The sequence below is a fragment of the Ipomoea nil genome, unplaced genomic scaffold (genome assembly GCF_001879475.1).
Source record: "Ipomoea nil cultivar Tokyo-kokei standard unplaced genomic scaffold, Asagao_1.1 scaffold3199, whole genome shotgun sequence".
In the NCBI taxonomy this organism is placed as follows: Eukaryota; Viridiplantae; Streptophyta; class Magnoliopsida; order Solanales; family Convolvulaceae; genus Ipomoea; species Ipomoea nil.
The window spans coordinates 1,932,148-1,956,414 of record NW_017619627.1 but is presented as its reverse complement, the minus strand read 5'-3'; the positions used below and the strand labels follow the sequence as shown (position 1 = coordinate 1,956,414).

The 24,267-nt window shown below is 34.8% G+C and overlaps 1 protein-coding gene across 1 annotated transcript; it reads right to left on the bottom strand.

Moving 5' to 3' along the window:
* Positions 1-473: 473 nt before the first annotated feature.
* Positions 474-2,156, bottom strand: LOC109168479 (transcription factor bHLH25-like). Its single transcript, XM_019317500.1, has 4 exons — positions 2,075-2,156; positions 1,478-1,954; positions 676-1,047; positions 474-588 (listed from the first exon to the last, which is right to left on the bottom strand). Exons 1-4 carry the CDS (start codon positions 2,126-2,128, stop codon positions 514-516), a joined length of 978 nt encoding a protein of 325 aa, XP_019173045.1. The 5' UTR covers positions 2,129-2,156; the 3' UTR covers positions 474-513.
* Positions 2,157-24,267: the final 22,111 nt, after the last annotated feature.

Below are 24,267 nucleotides of genomic sequence, written 5' to 3'. Positions count from 1 at the left end.
ATAATATCTTTTATTTCACTAGATTAACTGTGAGTTTACTAACCTGTACTTGAGAGTGTGGACTAAATAAACTATATATGCTCTTGCATTGTGTAATATCTGCAAACCACACGAGAGTAAACTATACTAGAAAGATCATAAGCGTGTAGTACAGTTCGACCACAAGAGTGAGCTTCTGAGAGGAGAATCATACTCCATCCACTTGACTACACGGCACTTTTGGGACACTTCCCAGATTTTTTAAATGTTGCTTTAACAACGTTTAATATTAAAATTCATAGAATGAAATAACATCATAAAGTTAAAATTAGTTGCATTTAAAATGGTTCAGGGTTTAGAATTGAAACAAGAGTACAAGACTGAGAAGACAGAAGCTAATTATCGTCAGTCCATGCCAGTGCTAATTAATTACTGATAACAATATAATAATAAAAAATATCATCATTTTATGGCGCAGAGAATTAAAGTCTGAGGTAATCTGGGAAAAACATAAATAAAACGGCAGATTCTTGTTTAAATTGTCGGATTCATAGACCTTTGTAGATGCTTCACAACATCATTTGTTGTCATGCAGAAACCCTCCTCCATCTGCATCAAATCAAATTGCAGATTTGTTACTGTTACTTGTAATCTAATAATCCTTCTACTCAAATATAATGAAATCACGTAATTTACCTGAGCAACCAGTGTAATATCGGTGGCGTTTTTGCCGAAAGGCATGGCGGAGCTGTTAAGAATGGTAAGTTGCAGCGATTCTATCTCCCTCAGAAAGGTGGATAGTGATGGAATCCGCTCCGGGCTATGTACTCTTATGAGAGCGCTCTTTTCTGAAAACCTGACTTCAATTTCCGGTGCTGTTTTATCGTCGTCGACGTCGGAGCAGTCGTGTCCTTGTTCCGACAAATCGTCGCCGGGAGAAATCACTTTACGTCTCTTCAGGACCGTTTTCTCTAATCTTGTGTTTCTCGCTTGCTCCAGATGCTTCACGTTTTCTTGAAGCTCCTTCAGGTACCTGATAGCTTCTTCAAGAACCGATGCTTTGTCCGACTGTAAGATAAAGCCAGCAAATTAAACTTATAAGTTTGAGTCTCAATATCAACATTTTATTAATTTCTCCATAGTTTTTTTTTTTATTTTCTATATGAACCTGTTAATTATGGATAACTTGATTGATTTATCTTCTTATAGTATTTGTTTGTTAGGATGAGGTTTACCAGATACATAACTTCCAGTCTCAGTGATTTATTGTTCCTTTTTGGTTTGGACTAGTCAGCTATGAACAACTGATTTTATTAGGACCGTGGAGTTTACTCATAGTAACGTTTTTCCTCAGATTTGATTGAATGGTGGTGCATGCATGAAATTATAACGAAATGAATTGAAGTATGCATGTGTTTCATCTCAATTAAAAATTTAAATTGATAGTTGGACCATAGCACAGTAGTATTTATATATGATATGGTGAAGAAAATGGTACCTTCTTGAGGCCAGGAAGAATGGCAGAGAGAGCAATGAACTTCCGGTTGAGTTTCTCTCTGCGTTTTCTTTCAGCCAAAATGTGATCCTGGGAAAGATGAGTTCTCTCTCTGCCCTTGTTAACCCCAGAAACGAGGTTGTGATGAAGAGTGGAAGAAGAGGAAGTAGGCAGCTTCTTATTAGTGTAATCATCACCTTTGATCTGTTTCAGAGGAGGCGGCGGCCGTTCTTCAAACTGATCAGCCTGGAATTGGAATCCGCCGGCGAAAGAGATGGTAGCTGTTCTGGTAATATTTCCATTGTTGGCGTTGGGCATGAAAATGGAATAACCAGAAGTATAGCTTTCCGGCGACTCGGATCGCTGCACAATATTATTATTCTCCTCCTGCGTTATAAAAGAGTTGTGAGCTGCGAAATCATCAAACGATGAGTTCTCCTGCAGATGGCTCCCCAAGTTGTAACACTCATCATCTTCTTCCTGCACCACGTACACATTCATCGTTTCAAGTTCATCAGATTGAAACACAAAACCTAAAACTAATAACGAACCTTTTTCTCCTTAGTTTTCTCGAATAAAAAACTAGGGTTTTTCACTTACCAAGTCAAGAAACCATCCCTGCAGTACTGAAGAATCTTCGAATGATGATGCCATTCCGATAATTCTCTTTCCTTTCAAGGGAATTGGAGTGATAACTATTCTGATCTGCGATCGATCTGACTGTTTCAGTGCTTAAATAAGGAAAGGGGCGTATAAAGACGAATAAACAATTGTCCATGAGCATATTTTCATTTAAACTAATGATCCAGATATTTACTACGGAGTAATTAATACAGGTAAGATCGATATGACAAATCCCAGGTGAAATTATAAAGTTAAGTTAATCATCACTGAACTAGCTAGATAGCTTCAATACTGGGAGATGCCAACCATGATGCAATTAATAATTTGTTGTTATCTATCCTCGTTTCCAGTGCTCGTAAGTTGTTATTAGTCCATGATTGCTAGGCTATGAATTGATCGATGACTTTTTTGTTTGATAAGATTTCGATTTTCGATTTATGCTGATATCTACTATCTACTATCTTTTTTTTTTTGAATGCCTACTATCTACTATCTACTATCTACGATCTACTATACTAATAAGAGCCCAAGAGAGTTAGATCTATAATGGGTAGAAAAAATGGCGGTCACAGATTTTAATCAAATGAATGACTCAGATTGATTAAAAATTGATCAGATTTAAATTTTACACTAAAATTTCCTAAAATACCCACACACCGTTACTAATTCCGTTAAAATTTTAAGAATTGCCGTTAGTTCACCGTTAACTTACTCATTGATTTCAATTAAAAAAAAAAAGGTCTTAGGTTCGAACCTCATCCCAATCAAAGTTGGCATAATTAGAAAAAATGACCGCCAAATTATTAAATCAAATGAATGGTTCATATTGTTCAGGTTTTAATTTTTTTCTTTTAAGATTTTCTAATTCATCCTTAAAGTCTAATATAGAATTATAACTACACCATTAATCTAATTCTAATATTAATCTACTATCTACTATACTAATAAGAGCCCAAGAGAGTTAGACCTATAATGGGTAGAAAAAATGGCGGTCACAGATTTTAATCAAATGAATGGCTCAGATTGATTAAAAATTGATCAGATTTAAATTTTACACTAAAATTTCCTAAAATACCCACACACCGTTACTAATTCCGTTAAAATTTTAAGAATTGCCGTTAGTTCACCGTTAACTTACTCATTGATTTCAATTAAAAAAAAAAGGTCTTAGGTTCGAACCTCATCCCAATCAAAGTTGGCATAATTAATACTCTAATTGATTATATTCGCTACCAGCGAATTTATTTAATTATTAACATTGGGTAGAAAAAATGACCGTGGTTCATATTGTTCAGGTTTTAATTTTTTTCTTTTAAGATTTTCTAATTCATCCTTAAAGTCTAATATAGAATTATAACTACACCATTAATCTAATTCTAATATTAAAGTCTTAATAGAACTTAACCACAAATCCTAATGTCGGAATCTCCTCAAACAATATTAGTATATATTTCATATTTTATGCCCTAATTTTTATTTGTTCTCCCTTATGTCCCGTATTTGGTTTCAACCATACCTATACAATTATTTTATTGACAATTATAATCAATATTGACTATATTATCTTGCATTTGTAAACTTAGAATTACCTATTTAACTCGCACGGGCTTAGCTCAATGGTTTAGTGGGTAGTATTTGGGAAAAGAGACCAAGGTTTGAACCTCGGCGGCAGCAGTGCGGGAATTATGTCCAAAGTGGGCAGATTCCTTGTGCGTATCAACATTTGGCCCTGTCTGCTGAACCATTGAGTCAGTGTGATTTACAACTTCCCACAATGCTCTGTCGGGTCGGAGTGTGGGGGGCCCTTGGGGTTGGGGACTCAACCTTTGGAAGAAGAATTACCTATTTAAATACGCAAATTCAACCTTCAATTATCTATGCATGAACAATTTCAATATAATCCTGCCTTAATATACTTTAAAGTACTTATTTAACAAAAAAGCATTGGGCATTATCCAAATCGCGCAATGCGCGTAAAAAACTAGTATTCTATAAAGTTTCAAGTGGTCCAATGAGATTTAAATTCGAATTTATTATTAAGAAAAATGTAAGATATATCATATATGTTTCATGTTTGTAATCCCTTTTGTTCGAAACGGGCCGTATTTGATCGCCATAGCACTCTTCTTGATATGCGAGATCAGAAAATTAACTCTATTTAGACAAATGGGTAGGATGAGAATATATTTTCTATATTGATGATCAAGAATAGCGGGTACAAAGTATATAAAGATAGGAAATAGAGATCTAGTCTAATACTACTAATATAATAGAAATCTAGTCTAATACTACTTAGTAGAGTCCTAATACTTCCCCTCAAGCACAAGGTTGGTTAGCCAAAACATTGAGCTTGGAACGGAGTAAATTAAAACGTACCGACGAAAGAGACTTAGTAAAAATATCCGCTATCTGATCTTTGGTAGAAATAAAATTGACTTGTAATTCCTTCTTTGCTACTTTATCATAAACAAAGTGGTAGTCGATCTCAATGTGCTTGGTGCGAGCATGAAACACCGGATTAGCACATAGATAAGTAGCTCCCAGATTATCACACAAGAGTTTAGGCGCAGAAGGTGGCGCAAACCCGAGTTCCTTCATCAGAGAGACGAGCCAAATAACCTCTGCAGAGACATCAGCCAGTCCTTTGTATTCTGCTTCAGTAGAGGAACGAGCTACAGTACGCTGTTTTCGACAAACTCATGAGACAAAATTTGTCCCCAAGAACACAACAAAACCACTAGTAGATTTCCGGTCATCAGGATTGCCAGCCCAATCCGAATCAGAATATGCATGAATATCCAGAGAAGGAGAAGAAGCAATTTTAAGATCAAGATGTAGTGTCCCATTGACATACCGTAATACCCTCTTGAGAGCCGCCCAATCCGCAGTAGAGAGAGAGTGCATGTGCTGACACAAACGATTGACTGCATAGGAAAGATCAGGATGGGTTACCGTAAGATATTGCAAAACAGCGATACTGAGTGGGATCAACATATGGCACCACGTCACCAGTCTCGGCCTTCGTGGTTGAAACCGGAGTGGCCACGGGCTTGCAATCAACCATACCTGCTCATTTTAGAATATCCTTCATGTACCGTTGTTGAGACAGAAGCATGGCACCAGACAACGGAACAATCTCAATACCCAGAAAAAACGAGGGCACACCCATATCACGAACTTTAAATTCAAGAGCCAACTTGTCAATAAGAGCAGTCACGTGAGCCGAATCAGAATCCATAACCAAAATATCATCCACATAAACCAGAAAATATAGACGAGTATTGCCATGTGAATATATAAATAAAGATACATCAGTCTTGGAAGGTGAGAAACCAACAGAAACCAGAAAATCATGCAAACGAGTGAACCAAGCACGGGGAGCTTGCTTAAGGCCATATAAAGAGCGTTGAAGGAAACAAACGTGCCCGCGCATCGTTTTGTCTTCATAGCCAGGGGGCTGGCGCATATAAACCGTCTCAGCGAGATTGCCATTGAGGAAAGCATTGTGTATGTCTAACTGTCGAATAGTCTATCCACGAGAAATAGCTAAGGATAAGAGAAGACGTACCGTAGTCGGTTTAACCATGGGACTAAAAGTCTCAAAGAAATCCTCACCAGCAACCTGATTGAATCCCTTGGCAACTAACCGAGCCTTGTAACGCTCAATCGAACCATCAGTGTTTCTCTTGGTTCTAAACACCCACTTACATCCAACCACATTCATACCTGATTTAAATGGAACGAGCCGCCATGTATTGTTGTGCACCAAGGCATTAAATTCCAAGTCCATTGCATCCCACCATTCGGGAAATTTGACCGCTTGAGTAAAGCACGTAGGCTCAGTAGTGACATCAGTGGATAGAGCAACATGGTCATGCGGTCCCGAGCTCCGCGTATTCATCCTATGAGACCGAACGGGAGAGGTCGCGGGACGAGATCGACCTCTCGCCGAGCAGGTGGCTGGTCCGTGACTGTCTGCTCGGACTCGGTCACGGGCGGCTCGGCAGAAGCGGACTGCTGGCGGTGTGGCTCGGACGTGGCTATGGGCACGGCAAGAGGATCAAAGGCCGAGACAGTACTCGGCTCACCAGGAGACGCAACAGGCGCAACACCACATGGCTTCGGGCGTGGTGCGGGTACCTACGAGTCAACAGAAGCACCAAAAGGAAAGACAGTCTCATCGAATCGCACATGGCGACAGATAAAAACTGTGTTAGTGTTAGTGTCTAAACAACGATAGCCACGAAAAGACGGGGGATATCCTAGAAAGACACAAGGAGACGACCGAAAATGCAGTTTGTTGCGATTATAAGGACGCAGATTAGGAAAACATAAACACCAAAAAACACGCAAGTATGAATAAGAGGGAGGAGACCGATGCAAGAGGTAATGAGGGGATTTATCAGATAATACACGAGTGTGCATTTTATTAATAAGATACACAGCAGTTTCGGAGGCATAATCCCAGAAACGAGACGGAACAGAGGATTGGGCCATCAGCGCCAGTCCCGTTTCAACAACATGGCGATGCTTGCGTTCTACTCTGCCGTTTTGTTCATGAGTATACGCACAGGACTTCCTGTAACGAATACCCAATGACGCGAGAGTCGAACCAAGCTTTTTGTATTCTCCCCCTAAATCAGACTGAAAAGACAGAATTTTACGAGAGAAGGAACGTTCAACAAGTGACCGAAACTTATCAAATATCGCATACAAATCAGACTTAGCTCGCATAGGATAATACACACGTAACGAGTGTAATCATCCACAAATAATACAAAATATTTAAAGCCATTTGCAGAAAGTATCGGCGCAGGGCCCCAAATATCTGCATATATTAATTCTAAAGGATGCGAACTAGTACATTCAACACGCAATAAAGGAAAACGAGACGACTTTTCCAATTGACAAGAGGAACAAATACTGGGCAGATCACCAGAATTACAAGAACTAAGACTAGAAGAGCCTAAAACTTGACACAAGACCCGAGAGTGTGGATGCCCAAGCCGCATATGCCAAACGAAAGAGGACCGTGCAGCAACAAAAGCAGCGGGAGCCGGACGCGAGGTAGGCCAGGCATATAAACCCCCGGACGCATGCCCCTTAAATAAAGTGTTCCTGGTTGGAATGTCCTTCACAAAGAAACACGAAGGGTGAAACTCAAAAAAGACATTATTTTCTTCAGCAAAGCGCTGAACAGATAATAACGAAGAAGATAAACCAGGAACATGCAAGACATCAGACATACGAAACGACCTAGAATCAGTGGCTAACGAAGTAGAACTAACAGTAACAATAGGCAAACTTGTACCATTGCCGACCTAAAGCGTCTCTGGACCATCATATGTAGTAGAGGACGTCAATAAGGTGGGATCAGGAGTAGCATGATTTGTGGTCCCAGTGTCGGGAAACCACTGATGAGAGTCATCCATAGAACCATCAACACCAGAAACGACGACATTCGCCTGAGGATCCGAATCAGGAGTGAAACGACGCCAACACGCCGTAGCTATATGCCCTTTCTTGTTGCAGATCTGACACCGAGGGCCTGAGTTAGACCGCCCCCGGCCACGACCACAGCGCCCTCTGTCGCGGCTGTCACCTCCTCGATTTTGCGGACTGCCACCGCGGCCGCCGTGTCCTCCACGGCTCACGGCCAAGGCTGTCGGTGCGCCGAGAGCCGCGCCGTCATCCGAACATATCCACTCCTGTGAAACTAGAAAATCCGCAACCTCCAGGAGGGGAACGGGAGCACCACGGGCTAGGGTTGCCACCAACGGTAGAAACTCTAAGCGTAAACCACGAAACACGTACAGTTCTGATCATCCAACTCAACGTGACGACCGGCGAGAGCCAGTTCATCAATCAACATCTGAGCACGACCAAGGTAATCAGATATGGAGGAATCACCTTGGCGGAGCCCTTGTAGTTCGCCGAGTAGCCGAAGAGCGCGAGAGCGAGTGGACGATCCTAGGGGTTGTTCAATCACCTGCCAAAGCTATCGAGAAGTACTCTTGCCGACGGCGAAACAAAGAGTCTCCTCGGACAAGGAAGAGATGAGCATGGAGAGGATGGCTTTGTCTTGCCGACACCAGGTAAACTGCCACGCCGGGGTGCTGTCTGCGGTCGACGTCAGCGCCGGTTATGCCGTCGGAAAGGGCGTAGAGCCATCAATAAACCCTAGAAGCCCTTGGTCTTCAAGAAACGGAAGCATCTGATTATGCCAGAACAGATAATTCCGGGAGGTCAGCTTTAAGGAAACGAAGTGATGAGTCGATGAAAGGCTACCACTCACAGGCATCGAAGGAATCTCGGTAAAAGTCCGTTCAGAGGAACCAAGAACAGAGCCGTCATTAACACCAGCGTTTTCCATGGAGAAAATCAGAAAACCTAGCTGATAGCAGATGAGAATATATTTTCTGTATTGATGATCAAGAACAGCGGATATAAAGTATATAAAGATAGGAAATAGAGATCTAGTCTAATACTACTAATATAATAGAGATCTAGTCTAATACTACTAGTAGAGTCCTAATAGGTAGCATGTGTCTCTTCAACCATCCCATTTGCCTAAGAGGGACGTACTTTTGGGAGACTTTTATATTCTTAGCGTGTCTAGACCTGGCTAAAGCTTCCTGATTTTGAACTTTAAAACCCCTTGTTGTTAAGAATATTTGTAATAGATTTTGATGATGTAGAAAGAGGTGTATAAGCACTTTAGACTCCTCATTATTCATTGTAATTTTAGATAGGCTTCAAAATCTAGCTGACCGAAATGAAGCAATCTCAAAAAGAAGCAACTGGAAGGAATGGTTTTGGAAGGAGATAACCAGAAGGAGTTAGATCGGAAAGAAGCTAAGGGGATCATAAGAAAAGAATTCAAGCGTGATCATCATGAAAGACAAAAGGCATGCATTCAATGTTGTTCTTCCAAGTTCATAGGAGCTTTATTGAATAACCCTTTTAAGGAAGATCAACTTTGGAAGGAGTTCATTCAAGGAATAACAAAAATAGCCCCTTGTAAGAATGCAACTTGTATGATACTTACAAGTCTACGCATCAAACAAATTGGTGATATGTAAGAGCAAATCATTTTGATTTTGGAGTGCTTATATGCTTATATAGGGAAACATGTACTACCCTATGGATAATTAGCTGCACAAGTTAAGGGATATGGCAGTGAATTTTAGGGGAATTGTGGTATCTTTTGGACAGCTACCACTTGTTGAGGGATAGTGGGCAGATTCAAAATTCAAATTGGCGTTCACCCTCATCATCTATTTAAAAGAGGTACACCATGCTTAGAATAAAGTTGTCTGGCTAATTGATTGAAAAAGTGAAAAAGCTCGCATGTGATCAAGTACTCAGTACTCATTTGCAAATCCAGGTTTCCGGCTTAAAGAAATTAGTTTGATTTCTAAAAGTCCAGCACTCAACAACAACAACCATCTTCATTGGTATAAGTGGTTCGATCATCCTAGCAAGGCGACTTAGTGGATGACCATTGGCTAGCTTAGATCAGATAGTGAAATATAAAGCGACTTTGTGTGTGACCTTTGTCTCAAGGATTATCCGGAAGAAGTTGAGGTTTCTTTCACTTTGTATTTGTAACAATACTAAGCGGAACCTCCTTGGAGTTAAGGAGAAGAGTAGAATAGGAAAGCTATTCTCAGCCACTGCACTATAAAAATTCTTGTGTCTTTACTTTCTTTATTTTCATTGCTTATTATTAACTATGATCTAACCCCATACTTACGCACAAAAACACGTTCATACTAAAAGACTTTCTTGGAAACTCAATTTCCAAGCTTTGATTTTAAAATCCTATCTCATTTTGCTTATTCAAAATGTTTTTAAAAAGTGTTCAAAAGCCTATTCAACCCCCTCCGTCTAGACTTTTGTTTGCCAAGGACCAACACTTGTGCAATATAAAGATTATTTCTATCCTTAATAAGTACATTATTTCTACATTTATGTAAAATATTGCCCCTAGATACTTATGGGGATTGAATATGTGAACTTTCAGTTTCCATTCGAACCATTATAGGAAGACCAATGAGTCGTCGCCCCCCCCCCCCCACCCCCACCCCCACCCCCACCCCCAAACAATTAGGAAATGGAGGTAATTAAGAAGCTGATGGTCCTAGTTGATAGGTAAAATTCGTTAGGGGGGAGGGGAGGGGGGTTGTGAATAGACTTTTACAACTTGTTAAAAAAAACACTGTATAAATAACTTTTGAAAGGTTGACTAGGTAAGTTAACTTTGAACACTACCAAATGAGGTTATGTTGAAGATTTAACTAGATAGTAAAAATTAAGAGTTTTTTTAAGTAAAAACGTTGAACATCGAAAGTTTAATTTTTAAAAAATTAGTAATTGATTTCTAATGAAATATGCAAATGTAAGTAAAGTGCATAAAGTAAAAACACATGAAATTTATAGTGGTTCAAAGGTGGCCAGTGTAATCCCTTTGTTCCACTCTTCTCCTAACGTCCCGGAGGAAATTTAATATACTAGTAAACTTGTTCTTCCAACAATTTACAAGTGAGAGTCAAACGAGTGCTTTGATCACAAAATCAACACTATTTGCTCAGTTTTTCACAATGTTTTCTCCAAGCTTGCTACTCTTCCTCTATCTACCCTCAGTGTACAAAACCACAAAATTCAACACAACGGTTGAATATCCTCCAACTAAATGAGTATTGAATAGATCTTGATCTTCTTTTAGCTCGAATGAAGTATCTTTGATGAACTAGATGATGGAGTTATGAAATATATATTTTTAAACTTTCTTGAATATTTATCTATGTATCTCATGTTTTCCTCTTGACCATCATTTATATATTTATAGTTGGATTTCAAATATGTTTATTGGAGGGAAAGAAATTTGAACTACCAACTTGTAAAATAATCTCCAAGCTAGGGTTGACAAGTGTAGACTTTCACCCAATAGCAACTTTCCATGATAAATATCACAAATGTGTCTATTGTAGAATTTCCACTTTAAATAATATCACAAATACTACAAATTCATGAATCACATAAGCCAATTATTCACAATTAATATGAAAATATTTTTGAGAGATTTTAAAAAGATTTTCGCATTTTGCACATAAACACTTAGGAACAAGAGTTTTTGTTTTTGGGGTAAAAGAATTTTGGTGAATATAAACCTTAACTCAAAAGCCCAAAATCTACCACACACACCAACCACCTAAAATTGATGATCCTTGACCGCTAGTTCTTGAATCAATAATGACAAAAGAAGGGACTAAACCGATGAGAAATAAGGAGGATACTATAATTTTATTTTTCTTCTTTTGAGAAAGAGGGAAACGGCAAAGAGAGAGAAGTGAAAGAGGAGGAAAAATAATATGGAACTAGGGTTAACTTATGGAGGATATATATATATATATATATATATATATATATATATATATGTGTGTGTGTGTGTGTGTGTGTGTATTCAAATGAGGACAAGTATATTATAGAGGACTGTGAGGACAGATGTAGTGTGTGCCATTAGCCGGTATGTCGTGTGCATGGCCGAATGTAGTCGTGTGCCACAGTTTGTATGTCGCGTGCTAGATTTGTTAATTTATAGAGCCTGGGTTCGAAACCTGATGTTTACATTTATTCTTGTGTGTCATTATGTATTAAATTATGTGCCTGGTATTAATTTGTTGTGTGCCCATTATTTGTCCTTACAGTCCTCTATATATTGTTGTCCTCATTTGAACTCAACCCTATATATATATATATATATATATATATATATATATATATATATATATGGAAAATATGCTTAGGTCAGACTTGGAGTCCAAGGAATAGAATAAGATTATGAAACATGAATTTGGAAACTAGAAATAGTCTTGAGGAAAATTTAATAAAATAATTATGATGTAATTTGGCCAAATAATTAGGATGGAATAATTTTAAATAGACTGATTTAAGGATAAAACACTTAGAAAAATAATTTTGAAGTGTCTACGAATAAAAACCAAAACAACACGAAAATCCCGTCTGACGCATGTACGGCCGTACAGGTCTCATACATGAAACCAGTACGGGCGTACAACCCTAGTACAAGCTAAGGATGCCCCGAAAGATTTTGCGAAAATAAAGAAAATCGAGACCAACGCAAGTACGAGCGTACGGCCCTCGTACTTGGACCCTCAAACAATATACTAGCTGAGTACGAGCATACTTCACTCATACAAACACCCCCAAAATAAATTCTCAAAAAAAAAATTAACAAAAACCTCTTGTATGAGCTAGGTACGAGCATACAAGTCTCGTACCAGGCTCAGAAAATCTATGGTATCACAAATTCAAAATTCAAGATCAGCGTCGCTCACATCTCCTTGTTTATAAAAAGAGGACTCTAAGCTTAGAAAAAGAGACTACTGAGGTAGAAAATTAACTAATGTGATCTATTGTCGAAAGCTATCGAAAGAGAAACTATTATATTGCAAAATCTAGTCTTCTAAGCTGAAAGAGAAATCGTTCTGATTCTTTCAAAGTCCAACACACAAACAAACACCATCTAAGGCTAAGGAAGTGAATTGGGAGATCTACCTAGCAAGATGACTTTGTGATTGACCATTGGCTAACTCTAAACAGGCGGTGAAGGACAAATTGACGAGAAGTTTGTGATTGTCTCAAGAACTGCCATTTGGAAGAAGTTGTAGGCTTCTGTTTCACTTGTATTTGTGTATACTCTAAAATATAGTGGAAATCATCCTTGAAGTTTAAGGAGGAAAGTGGAGTAGCAAATTTATTTTGAGACACTATAAAACTCTCTCTAGCTCTTTACATTCCATTATCATTTATTTTGTGTCACTAACCCCATACTCTACACACATTATCTTTCGCGTGAAACAAACTTAGCTACAAATTTTTCATGCAAGCTTTAAGACTTTTGCTGCAAGGAAACTTGTTTCTTTAGACTTTTAGCATGCCCGAGACTAACAAGATCAATAAGTAGCTTCTACTATACGGATCAGAGTTCTTTGTACTTACCAAAAAAATCACACACAATTCTCTCTCTCTCTTTTTTTTTTTTTTTTTTTTTTTTGTGACGAGAAAAACGCATAGCCACTATCTAAGAGTGTGCACGAGATAAACCCTATGACCTAACTTGCAAAGGATAATGAGGTAAACTAATATAAGTTGCACACAGACCATAGCTAATCGACTCAAACTAAGAAAGTTAATAAATCTCTCTAAATTGAAATTAAACTTAGAACCTTTTATATATATATATATATATATATATATATATATATATATATATATATATATATTACATAAAAACATAAGTAAATTAACATAACCCACCAGGCTAGCATTAACACTTAATTGATTTAACCCTAGCCATCGAGTCCTTGGAGTAGTGGTGTCTGGTGTTGCCTCCACTCTGGCCTCTATGACCAGTCGTTGCTGCCTGCTGGTCCGATTGCTGATCGACAACCGGCGAGTTCTCTTGGAGGTGGTGCACAGCCGGCCAATTTTCGACGAGTTGAGGCGACAAACAAAGATTTGGACAAACAAAGAGGGGAGTTCTCTTGGTGAACGGTGACGACGGGGAGGCTGGGGCTACACGTTCAGACGAGTCGCCTCTTCTTCGACAACCCTGGCCAGAGTGCCAAAACCCTAGCTCCGCTCATCGCTGTACTGCCGTGTTCGACTGAGGTCACCCAGTCGCGTGGTGGGCTCGCGACTGATGGTGTTTTTCTGGGGTCATGACTCACGATCGTCTCTGGCGGCTCGCAGTTCAAAGGAGATACCACGACTCCACAAGTGTGTCAAACGATGTCGAAGACTATGAATTCCGCTTGAGAAAAAAAAAGTGAGGGTAGCAGGGCCCACCTAGTCCGCGGACCGAAAGCAGAGCGGTCCAGGCCTGTGAAACCCAGACTCGGCTAAGAGCGGGCTTTTTTGACCCGTTCCACTTAGACTCGCAGCCCACCGGGCTTTGGCCCGCCCCACCTTGCCAGTATCTACCATTCACACGCAATTCTTGCCAATATGGTTTGACTCCGTCACTATGTATGTAGTTAAGCCTTGGAAATTTCACCTGCATGTATATGGCGACTAGAGTGCATGTGGTTGCATTATGATGTGCTCCACGTACACGCTATCTTAGTTGGATCCAGTGCACTCGCGCGGGGCGGGTAATACCGTAATACTAATTTATTCTCCATAATATTAGGAGTGACTACGATTCTAATAATCTAGCTCACATGAACATTTACTCTTTTCTAAACGCAGCTTCCAATTCATTTTGATCACGTGTTTATCTTTTTTATGTTTAAAGGTTTTTAATTTGTTCAATTGACCGTTGCATACGGCAATAAAGCATTGTGAGTGAAGACACATTTGTTAGGCTAAAAAGGTTATTAGTGTACTAGTTTTTTACGCGCATTGCGTGATTGAGATAATGTCCAATGTTTTTTTTTAATAAGTACTTTAAAGTATATCAAGGTAGGATTATATTAGAATTGTTCATGCATAAATAATTGAATGTTGAATTTGCGTATTTAAATAGGTAATTCTAAATTTACAAATGCAAGATAAGATAGTCAAGATTGATTATAATTGTCAATAAAATAATTGTATAGGTATGGTTGAAACCAAATATGGGACATAAGGGAGAGCAAATAAAAATTAGGGCATAAAATTTTAAATATATACTAATATTGAAGAGCTAATTATTGATTGTCAAACAAGGACATTGCGAGGTAGTTTTTCCACTTCAATTTGTTGTGTAATTTGAATACTCTTTTTGTAAATAAATCTCTCAAGTAGTTAATATGATTGGCTTAATTATATTTTTTTATATTTTTTTTATTTTTTAAAACAATTATTATTATTATTATTATTATTATTATTATTATTATTATTATTATTATTATTATTATTATTATTATTATACCCTTAGGTCATTTTACATGTTAATCTAAAAAGCTAATTTTTTCAAATATCTTTTTACCAACCGTTGATATAATTCGCTGGTCAAATCAGCTAATATAATCTGCTAACGCTAAACGCTAATTACTGATTGTCAAACAAGGACATTACGAGATAGTTCTCACTTCAATTTGTTGTGTGATTTGAATACTCTCTTTGTCAACAAATTCCTCAAGTAGTTAATATGATTGGCTTTATTAATTATGTTTTTCTTAATTTTTTCATGGTATTAATAAAATACTTGGTAAATAAATATATAACATTATTTTGTATTATAACATTGATATTTAATTAAAAAAATAGTGCACAAAAAAGATAATAGACAATGTAGTGAATATAATCAATTGATGAATTTGAATGTAAAGAATTTTTACATTGGAGAAAAATAAATACAATATAATATAATAAAATTATTTCTTTTAATTAATTTATTGATAATGAATATTTTTTTTAATAAAGACATTGTAGGGACAATATAGCGAATATAATCAATTGACGAATTTGAATGTAAAGAATTTTTATATTGGAGAAAAATAAAGACAATATAACTAATGAAATTATTTCTCTTATTTTTAGAAGATACAATAATTATTTATCTTATTTAATTTATTGATAATAAATAATTTTTTTGAATAAAAACATTGTAGATACATAATTCTATATTAAAGATCGAAATGCATATGTATTATTTTTTGTTGTAACTACTAAATTATTATTTCTACTATACTAATAAGAGCCCAAGAGAGTTAGGCCAACTTTACTAATTTAATAAAAGTAAAATAGAGTACTAAATATGCCAACTTTGATTGGGATGGGGTTCGGACTTCGAACTTAAGACCTTTCTTATTGAAATCAATGAATAAGTTAACGGTGAACTAACAGAAATTAACGGAAAAGATAATATTTAACGGATAATCATATTCATTAAGGATAAATTAGTAAATCTTAAGAAAAAATTAAAATCTGATCAATCTGAGCCATTCATTTGATTAAAAAACTTGACCGCCATTTTTTCTACCCATTATAGGCCTAACTCTCTTGGGCTCTTATTAGTATAGTAGATATATATATATATATATATATATATATATATATATATATATACTAGTCTTTTCTATGCGCAATGCGCAAAAACATATACCCAATATTTATATTTTTTAAAATAACTAACAAATTTCTACTAATTAAAATTATATGAAATCAAATTTATTTATTATAATAATCCAATATAATGTCTACAATATTATTATCATCAAAGAATATAACAAAATATATGGTGGATGCATGTACATGATAACAATAATGAAAAAGATAACGGAAGTTATAACGGTAGGGGCATTTTTGTCCAAAAAAATTATATAGTACAACTCTAAAAGTACAATGTACAAAATGATTAGCATTAAAAACATGGATATAAATGGGGATATAACTTTGATTGAGACTTATTATGTTTATATATATATATATATATATATATATATATATATATATATATATATATATATATATATATATATTAGCGTTCATATGCGGCAGTGCGATCATATCTGTGTCGTCAAATCAGTTTAATCTAACGGCAATGGCTAATTACTGAAGATTTGAAGATTTAAACGCGTTCTGGTAAGTGGGGGTGTTATGGTAATTATAGTGGCCATTTATAGCGGTCGCTTAACAGAATACACAAACAGTGTTATGGTTTAAAATATGGTTAAATCTCAACCATAGATCTAGTCCATCTCAACAGTCCAAAATAAAGATTAATTAAAAAACACACTGTGGTATTTTTGTAATTTTAAGTAGGTAAGTTTAGATTTTTTTTTCTTCGAGTGCATATTTTTTCCTTCTTCGAGACAGAGCACATTTCTGTCACTTTTCACCCGCAATTTGTCAGGAGGGACTGAAATTGAGAAAAATTGAAAATTTATGGTACTAAATTGACTGTTTTGAAATTCGTGAACTGCAATTGACAACACCACAATAGTCATAGGACCAAAAGTGAAATTTACTCGCTTGTGCAATTACTCGTGACAAAAAAAGTGGAATCGTCAATTCCAGACACCCCCATAGTTTACCCACACTGCTACTGATGAGGTTTGATCAGAGACGGAGTTAGTATGGGGACAGTGGGGGCAGCTGTCCCCACTCCCCCCATCCCACCATTATTTATATATATATATATATATATATATATATATATATATATACATATACATATATAGCATTAAATGTTAGATAAAATCTATATTTATGTCTGAATTGTTAATAGTTTCAGTAGCTTAGTTTGTTGAACTTTTTATTTGATGTTAAAAAAAGTGTATGGTCATAGGTTCAAATCTCATTAGTAACCCATTTTCTTATTTTCACTTGTTTATGTTTTTTAGTCTACTTTTATGAACCATTTAATTAACAAATTAAATGTTCTTTTAGTCTACTTTTTTATAAATCATTTTATTAATGTAGTATACAAGTTTATAGTATACTTCATTGTATTCAAATTAATTTAGAAAAACTTAAAGTTGATTTAACTAAAAAATTTAAAATTAAAAAGTATTTATCAATATAATGTTATTCAAATTATTTTATCTAGTTGATATTTTTAGCTCCAAATCTAATTATCGTGTAATATATCAAAAACATTCTATTGCAATTTATAATGTATTTTACATTTTAACCTTATTATATCTTTTTGATATTTTGTAATGAACATTTCTAATTCATTTAAATTTCGCCCCCACTCGAATAATTTTTTGGCTCCATCCATGGGTTTGATCATCAGTCTCTTGTTACAACTTTCTATCCCTACAATCAATTGAGCTACATGGGCAGCTGCTTGTGCAATTATTAATTAGAGCATGTGAGTAATATCTAATAAATAATTATTTTAGAACACTGAGATCTCAGCGCAAGATTTTAAGCATTGATATTCGTTAGTTATTTTCCCTCATGCTTCAAATAACATTAACATAGTATTATATTTCAAAAATTTTTAAAAAAAAAAAAATTACTCCGTATAACATAGGACACGGTATCACATAATGCGGCATCCTGTCATCTCTCCTCATCATCATCATCATCATCATCATCATCATCATCATCATCATCATCATCATTATTATTATTATTATTATATTATTATTATTATTATTATTATTTTTTACTTTTTTTTGTTACGTATTTCTTCAAAAATAATATTACATAAACTAAATTTTATTTAGTGAAAATTACTTTTTTTTCGTCCCTAAATTATAGGATATGATTGTAGAATTCGTCTCTGAGTGTTGGTCATACTCACTTTTCGTCCCTAAATTATCATTGACGTTGCACTTTTCGTCTCTTTACTAATAAAACATTAGAGACGAAATTTACAATTCTAGTATAACTCAGTGATGAAAAGTGAGCACGAAAAAATGAAAAGTGTAACGCCAATGATAGCTTATAGACGAAAAGCGAGCATAACCAATAATTAGGACGAATTCTACAATTATCCTATAACTTAAGGATAAAAAGTACAATTTTCCCTTTTATTTATTTAATATGTTTTTTAAATAAAATTGTGAGCCAATTCAATATATATTAGAATTTCAATTTAAAAAGCGTGACCATAATTTTTTTTTTTTTTTTGAAACCAAACAGAAAGCATTCCATTAATGACTTAATAAACCAGAAATACAAGTAGGTGGGATACGAGTCCACACCTCTGAGCCAGACATAGAATCGGTTGTCCGAGCTAACTCATGAGCTACACGATTCGCTAATCTCCTGACATGGGAAACACTCACAGTCCCAATGTCGCTAGCAATCGACCGACATTGCTTCACTATTAGACCAACATACGAATAATCAACAGTACAAGAATTGAAAGCATTGCATAAATTTAAACAATCGAATTCTAAAATGATGTTATTCAGATTTTGTTCCTTAGCCACGTTAGTGCTTTTTTGGTCGCCCGGACCTCAGCCACGAAAGGATCTCGTTCGCCGGCTAGTCGCCCCTTCTTCGCCGCAACAAACCGGCCATCATGGAAGCGTGACCATAATTAATTACGGAGTAATTATATTGATTTCATGGCTAATTATTAACCTTTTGACTAGACAGCTCCATACATCTATGGCAACTGCCTCCCCCTCTGGATTTTATCTGACACTGGGTAAACTTGTTAGATAATAATATTAAGGCTAACATAAACTATAGTAAACGAGTAACCTGCCTCGTTACAACGGAAGCTTTAGGATCGCCAGAATATCCCCAACAATAGTCATTGGTATTGCCACGAGATGGTAAACCTGCAGAATAAAGGCTAATATTTTGTCTACCACTTCTCTCCCGAATACTCGATGGTGCGTGTATTCTGAACACGGGAGCTGTGGGAGGACTGTTTTTCTTAGAAGCCTAAATCCCATCAACGTAGGCAGATATTCAGTTAAAGCTTAACTGAATATACTGAATTGCCTAACAGATTAAACCACTAACTGACTTAATCTTCCACTTGCACCACAACCACTTAATTAATACAATATATTATAATATATTATATTAGGGAAAATACTTACATTCTCCCACTTGGTGCAAGTACTTGCACAACCTTCATTAAAGAACAAAATACATGAACCATAGTAATACGTCATCTACTAATCAAGTGAGTAATATCTTCTATGATCACATGCATTTTAAATTCCCTAACTTAGGTTCTTTATGAACAAACCCTACGTTTATTCTTAGTCCCTTAAGGGATGTTTCTCAAAATATATTATGTGCACAACTGAAAGAATAAACCATCCAAATTCACTGTATGATCTCTAAAATCTTAGAAGCATGCCTTAAGTAGAGATCTCTTAATGTTAGCATAATGCTAACTATATTCTATGACTTCTTTATAAGTTAACATAAATACTACCTCTAACGGCTAAGAGCTTGGAGTTGACACGTCTGTCACTCCCACTCATTAAGATAGCTAAAAGATAGTCAAGTCATAGAAACATCCCAATAACATAAACCATAAGGTCTAAGTCAATAATTTGGAATCTTAAACATACACCAACTTCCCAAATAATCTAAAGGTCCACCTCGAAATTAATTGAACATTACGAGTCTTATTATGTCTTACAAAATTGTTTTGAGCCTTACAAACTAAAAATGGCCCAGGATCAATTTTGAAGAAACTAAAGACTCTGTTAATTGCTAAAAAATTTATTAATTGACAGTGCACCACAAGTTAAATGTTTTCGTTCTAATAAATTCATTAATATTGTTACAACATTTTCATAAATATGTTGTACAACCAAACATTCAATGAAATAAACTTATGAATTATAAGAACAAAAGACTAAATTAATACTTGTGGAAACTTTTGGACTTATTGATAGACGCACAATCCAATTTGGAATGTATGAAAACAACTAAATCCATCAGCTTTAGTGGAGTATCTTAATGATCTTTCCTAAATGATCACTCCCACTTATTAAGATATTCTTTAGCCAAATTAATGATATAACACTCATAATTAATTTGACCAACTAAATAATGAAGATATAATTCTCCACCATTAGTTGGACATACTAAATAATCAATATTTGGTTCCAATTATAGTCCAACTAAATGAATAATTAATGAGGACATGATTCTCCACCATAGTTGGACATACTAAAATAATAAAATACGCCTTCCAAAACCAAGTTGGAATTCGGCTCAGAAGATATATTTCATTATTGGAATCCAAAAGAGGTATATCATACCACGCAACTCACTATAGTTAGTCCAAATAACCAAGTAAGCTTCGTGAAAAATAATTAATAAAAGGTGTATCTAAATTTTTGGAAAGTGACTAAATACATGTTTTGCCAATGCAAACCATGAAACTTAGAATTATAATTGAACTAAATTTATAAATTCTAAGAAATTGGGATAAAGTTATTATCTAACGGGTTGATGAATTTATTGACATAAAACTTGCCTGTGGGCTAAAGTTTTAATTCTATTAAATTCAATTAAACACTTATGATAGTATTTTATCTCAATTACTAAATAGTCAGAAGAATCTAGTGACATAAAACTTGCCTGTGGGCTAAAGTTCTACTCAATTAGATCCAACTGAAATTTTATGATGAAACAATTAGCAAATGAGTTTGAAGAATCAAGTGACATAAAACTTGCCTGTGGGCTAAAGTTTTAATTCAATTAGATTCATTACAACCATACAATTATCAAATGGGTTAAAGAATCAAGTGACATAAAACTTGCCTGTGGGCTGAAGTTTTAATTCAATTAGATTCATTACAACCATTATGACAAAAAAAAAAACTTAAAGAGATTATGTTCCTTATCTTAATCCCTGTGGGCAAATTAAGATATATGACCTAAAGTTTACATCATAAAATTAAGCTTCATGATAGAGGTGAATCTTTATTCCTATCATCACTGATAAACCTACTAAACTACATTCCGATACATAATTGCCTGTGGGCTAAATTATGATCATAGTTCAGTATTTCATCCTAATTAATCATACAAATATAACAAAATTGCCTGGACTAAATTTCATCATATTACATACAATTAATCACAATTGATATGTCTAAAACTTTATGTGACCCTAACATCTCAATATATAATTTTAAATGATTAAGGATGTTGTGGCTACTCCCCAACTAATTAAAATTATAAGATCACTAGACATTTATCAAATTTTATGTGACCCAACAACTCAATATATAATTTTAACTGATTAAGGATGCTGTGGCTACTCCCCAACTAATTAAAATTATAGGATCACTAGACATTTATCATTGCCATCTTTATGTGATTTGAACTTTAGACAATTTTTTTTTTTATTTACGAATAAATACTTACAAAACTATGTCTTGTGACCTTAGTTGGTAAAATATTACAAAGAGAGAAATTCGCAGCCTAGTATTTATATAAATTATTCACATAAGAGCAGGTGTCACTTTTTCTTCCCAAAAAAACATGTACGGCTTTTATATATGAACATATTTGAGGATAATAGGGTTAGAGTTAATTTCACTAGAGGTCCCTTGTCTTTTGTAGCAATTTTAAATTTAGTCTCAGACTATCGTTTTTGTTATTTAACATCCTATACTATTTTTTTTTGGACATTTCTAGTCATTCTCATTAATTTTTTTATTTTTAGTAAGGTCATTTTTGTCTCTTCATATTTTTGTTTTGTTATTTTTCCAGTTTAATTGGTTTAGGGCTTTACTAAAAACCTGTTAAAAAATATGGTTACTAAAAATCAGAGGTTAGGTTAAAAGTCTTATAAATATAAGAAATTTGTATCTTCCACTATCACACATTGTTTGTCAAAGAAATTTACATACAAGTACATAGTTAAAGTTTTATGTAGAGTTAATAACCAAAATAGTCTCTCGACTATGTCATAATTACCAATTTAGTCCTCAACTACTATTCTTACCTAATTAGATCCTCAACTATCTAATATTTGACCAATTTAGTCCTCAGTTAACTTAACTGTTAGTTAATGGTTAAAATTAAGGGCAAAAATATAATTTCATAAGCTTTCCCCATTTCTCATCCAATTCGTCGTCTTCGTCCTCAAACATATCCTCTCTCTCGTCCCTGCTGCTTTCTTAAGAACGGTAGTCGAGGATTAAATTGGTAATTACGTTATAGTCGAGGGACCATTTTGGTTATTAACTCTTTTATGTAATTTAATTTGCAATATAATTCATTATGTAACGATGTAGTACGTGTGCACTTCTCATGATTTTCTAGAATGCACATTGTGTTGTTAAAATGTGCATATTTAGTATTAAAAATTGCACTTTACAAAATGCGGAAGTGCGGTACACTTAGGGTTTGGATTTTAAACATTATGACTGAACTTTGTGGTTTTATTTTGTTTAGAGGTTCACTTTTTACAACTACATTTACGATTTAGATATCAAATTTAGTTTTTTTCGTTGATATTTTTAAAATTTGTCCAGAAATGCACATTATGTTGTTAAAAAAAAGTGCGCAATATAGAGCTAAAAGTTGCATGGTAAAGTTGATGATAATTACAATAATGCAACAGTAATTTTTTAAGTTGATGATAATTATATTACAAAAATACCGCATTTTTTTATTTGATCTGATCGTCTAATTTTTACAGATATTTGGCTGGGATTGGTTCTTAGTTTTCTTATAAAGGTGTGTTCTCATGGGATCCTAATTTTAATTTTTGGGTAATTTGATGACTTGATGATAATCTTTTTATACATACGTATTGTTTTGTATTTCGAATATTATTGTTGCAAACTGGATTTTTTTGCATATGGTTTATTGATTTATTAATTTACATGTAATTTATTAAACTATCAATTATTTGTGATGCTTTTTTAATGTTTGTATATAGTAAGATATATTTGAGATTATAAAATAAAAAAAAAAAAAATTATGAGAAAGTTTAAATGAAGCAAACATGTTAATTAATTTTTCAGGTAATTTAATTGTTATCTTTTCATGATAACACCAAACATATTAATTAATTTTCTCTATCTGTAATGTTATTCTCATCAAACATATTTATTGGAAACATTTTCTCGAAAATTTAATTGATGGAAAATGTACCAAATGGCATCTTAGGTAGTGAGAAATTGAGAATCATTAACTCATTCGATGTTGACATAGCGGAAGACGCAACTTAATAAAGAGTTACTCGATATTTAATAAGTGTGTCGTAGTAGACGTTGGCTCCTCAAGGGTGAGAGGGACAACTAAATTACTGATGTGAAGTGCGATGCCGGAGATGGTTGCACATCAGCACATGCAACCGTGAAAACAGCGCATAGGGGAGATACTTTAGTTACCACTTGATTCAACACCACGCCAAACTATACTCTTTCTTTGTCTAACAAAAAATGTGTTGCAATTAAAAAAAATAATCTACAAATAATCATTAATAATTATCATGGGAAACCCCAAATTTACTCAATCATCTCAGTTCGTATTAGTATAATTTTCAACTATTATTTTAGTGGATTTGGTCAACGAGGATCCATAATTTAATTTCATCAATATTGATGTGCATATATTGAAATTCTAAAATTTGAAAATATTTAAATACTTGCTCAATTGTATACTTTATATGATTGAACAACAACAACAACAACGACGATGATTTTTCTTTAATTTGTTCATTTATGTGTCACGGCCATTTTATTTTTATATTTATTAAC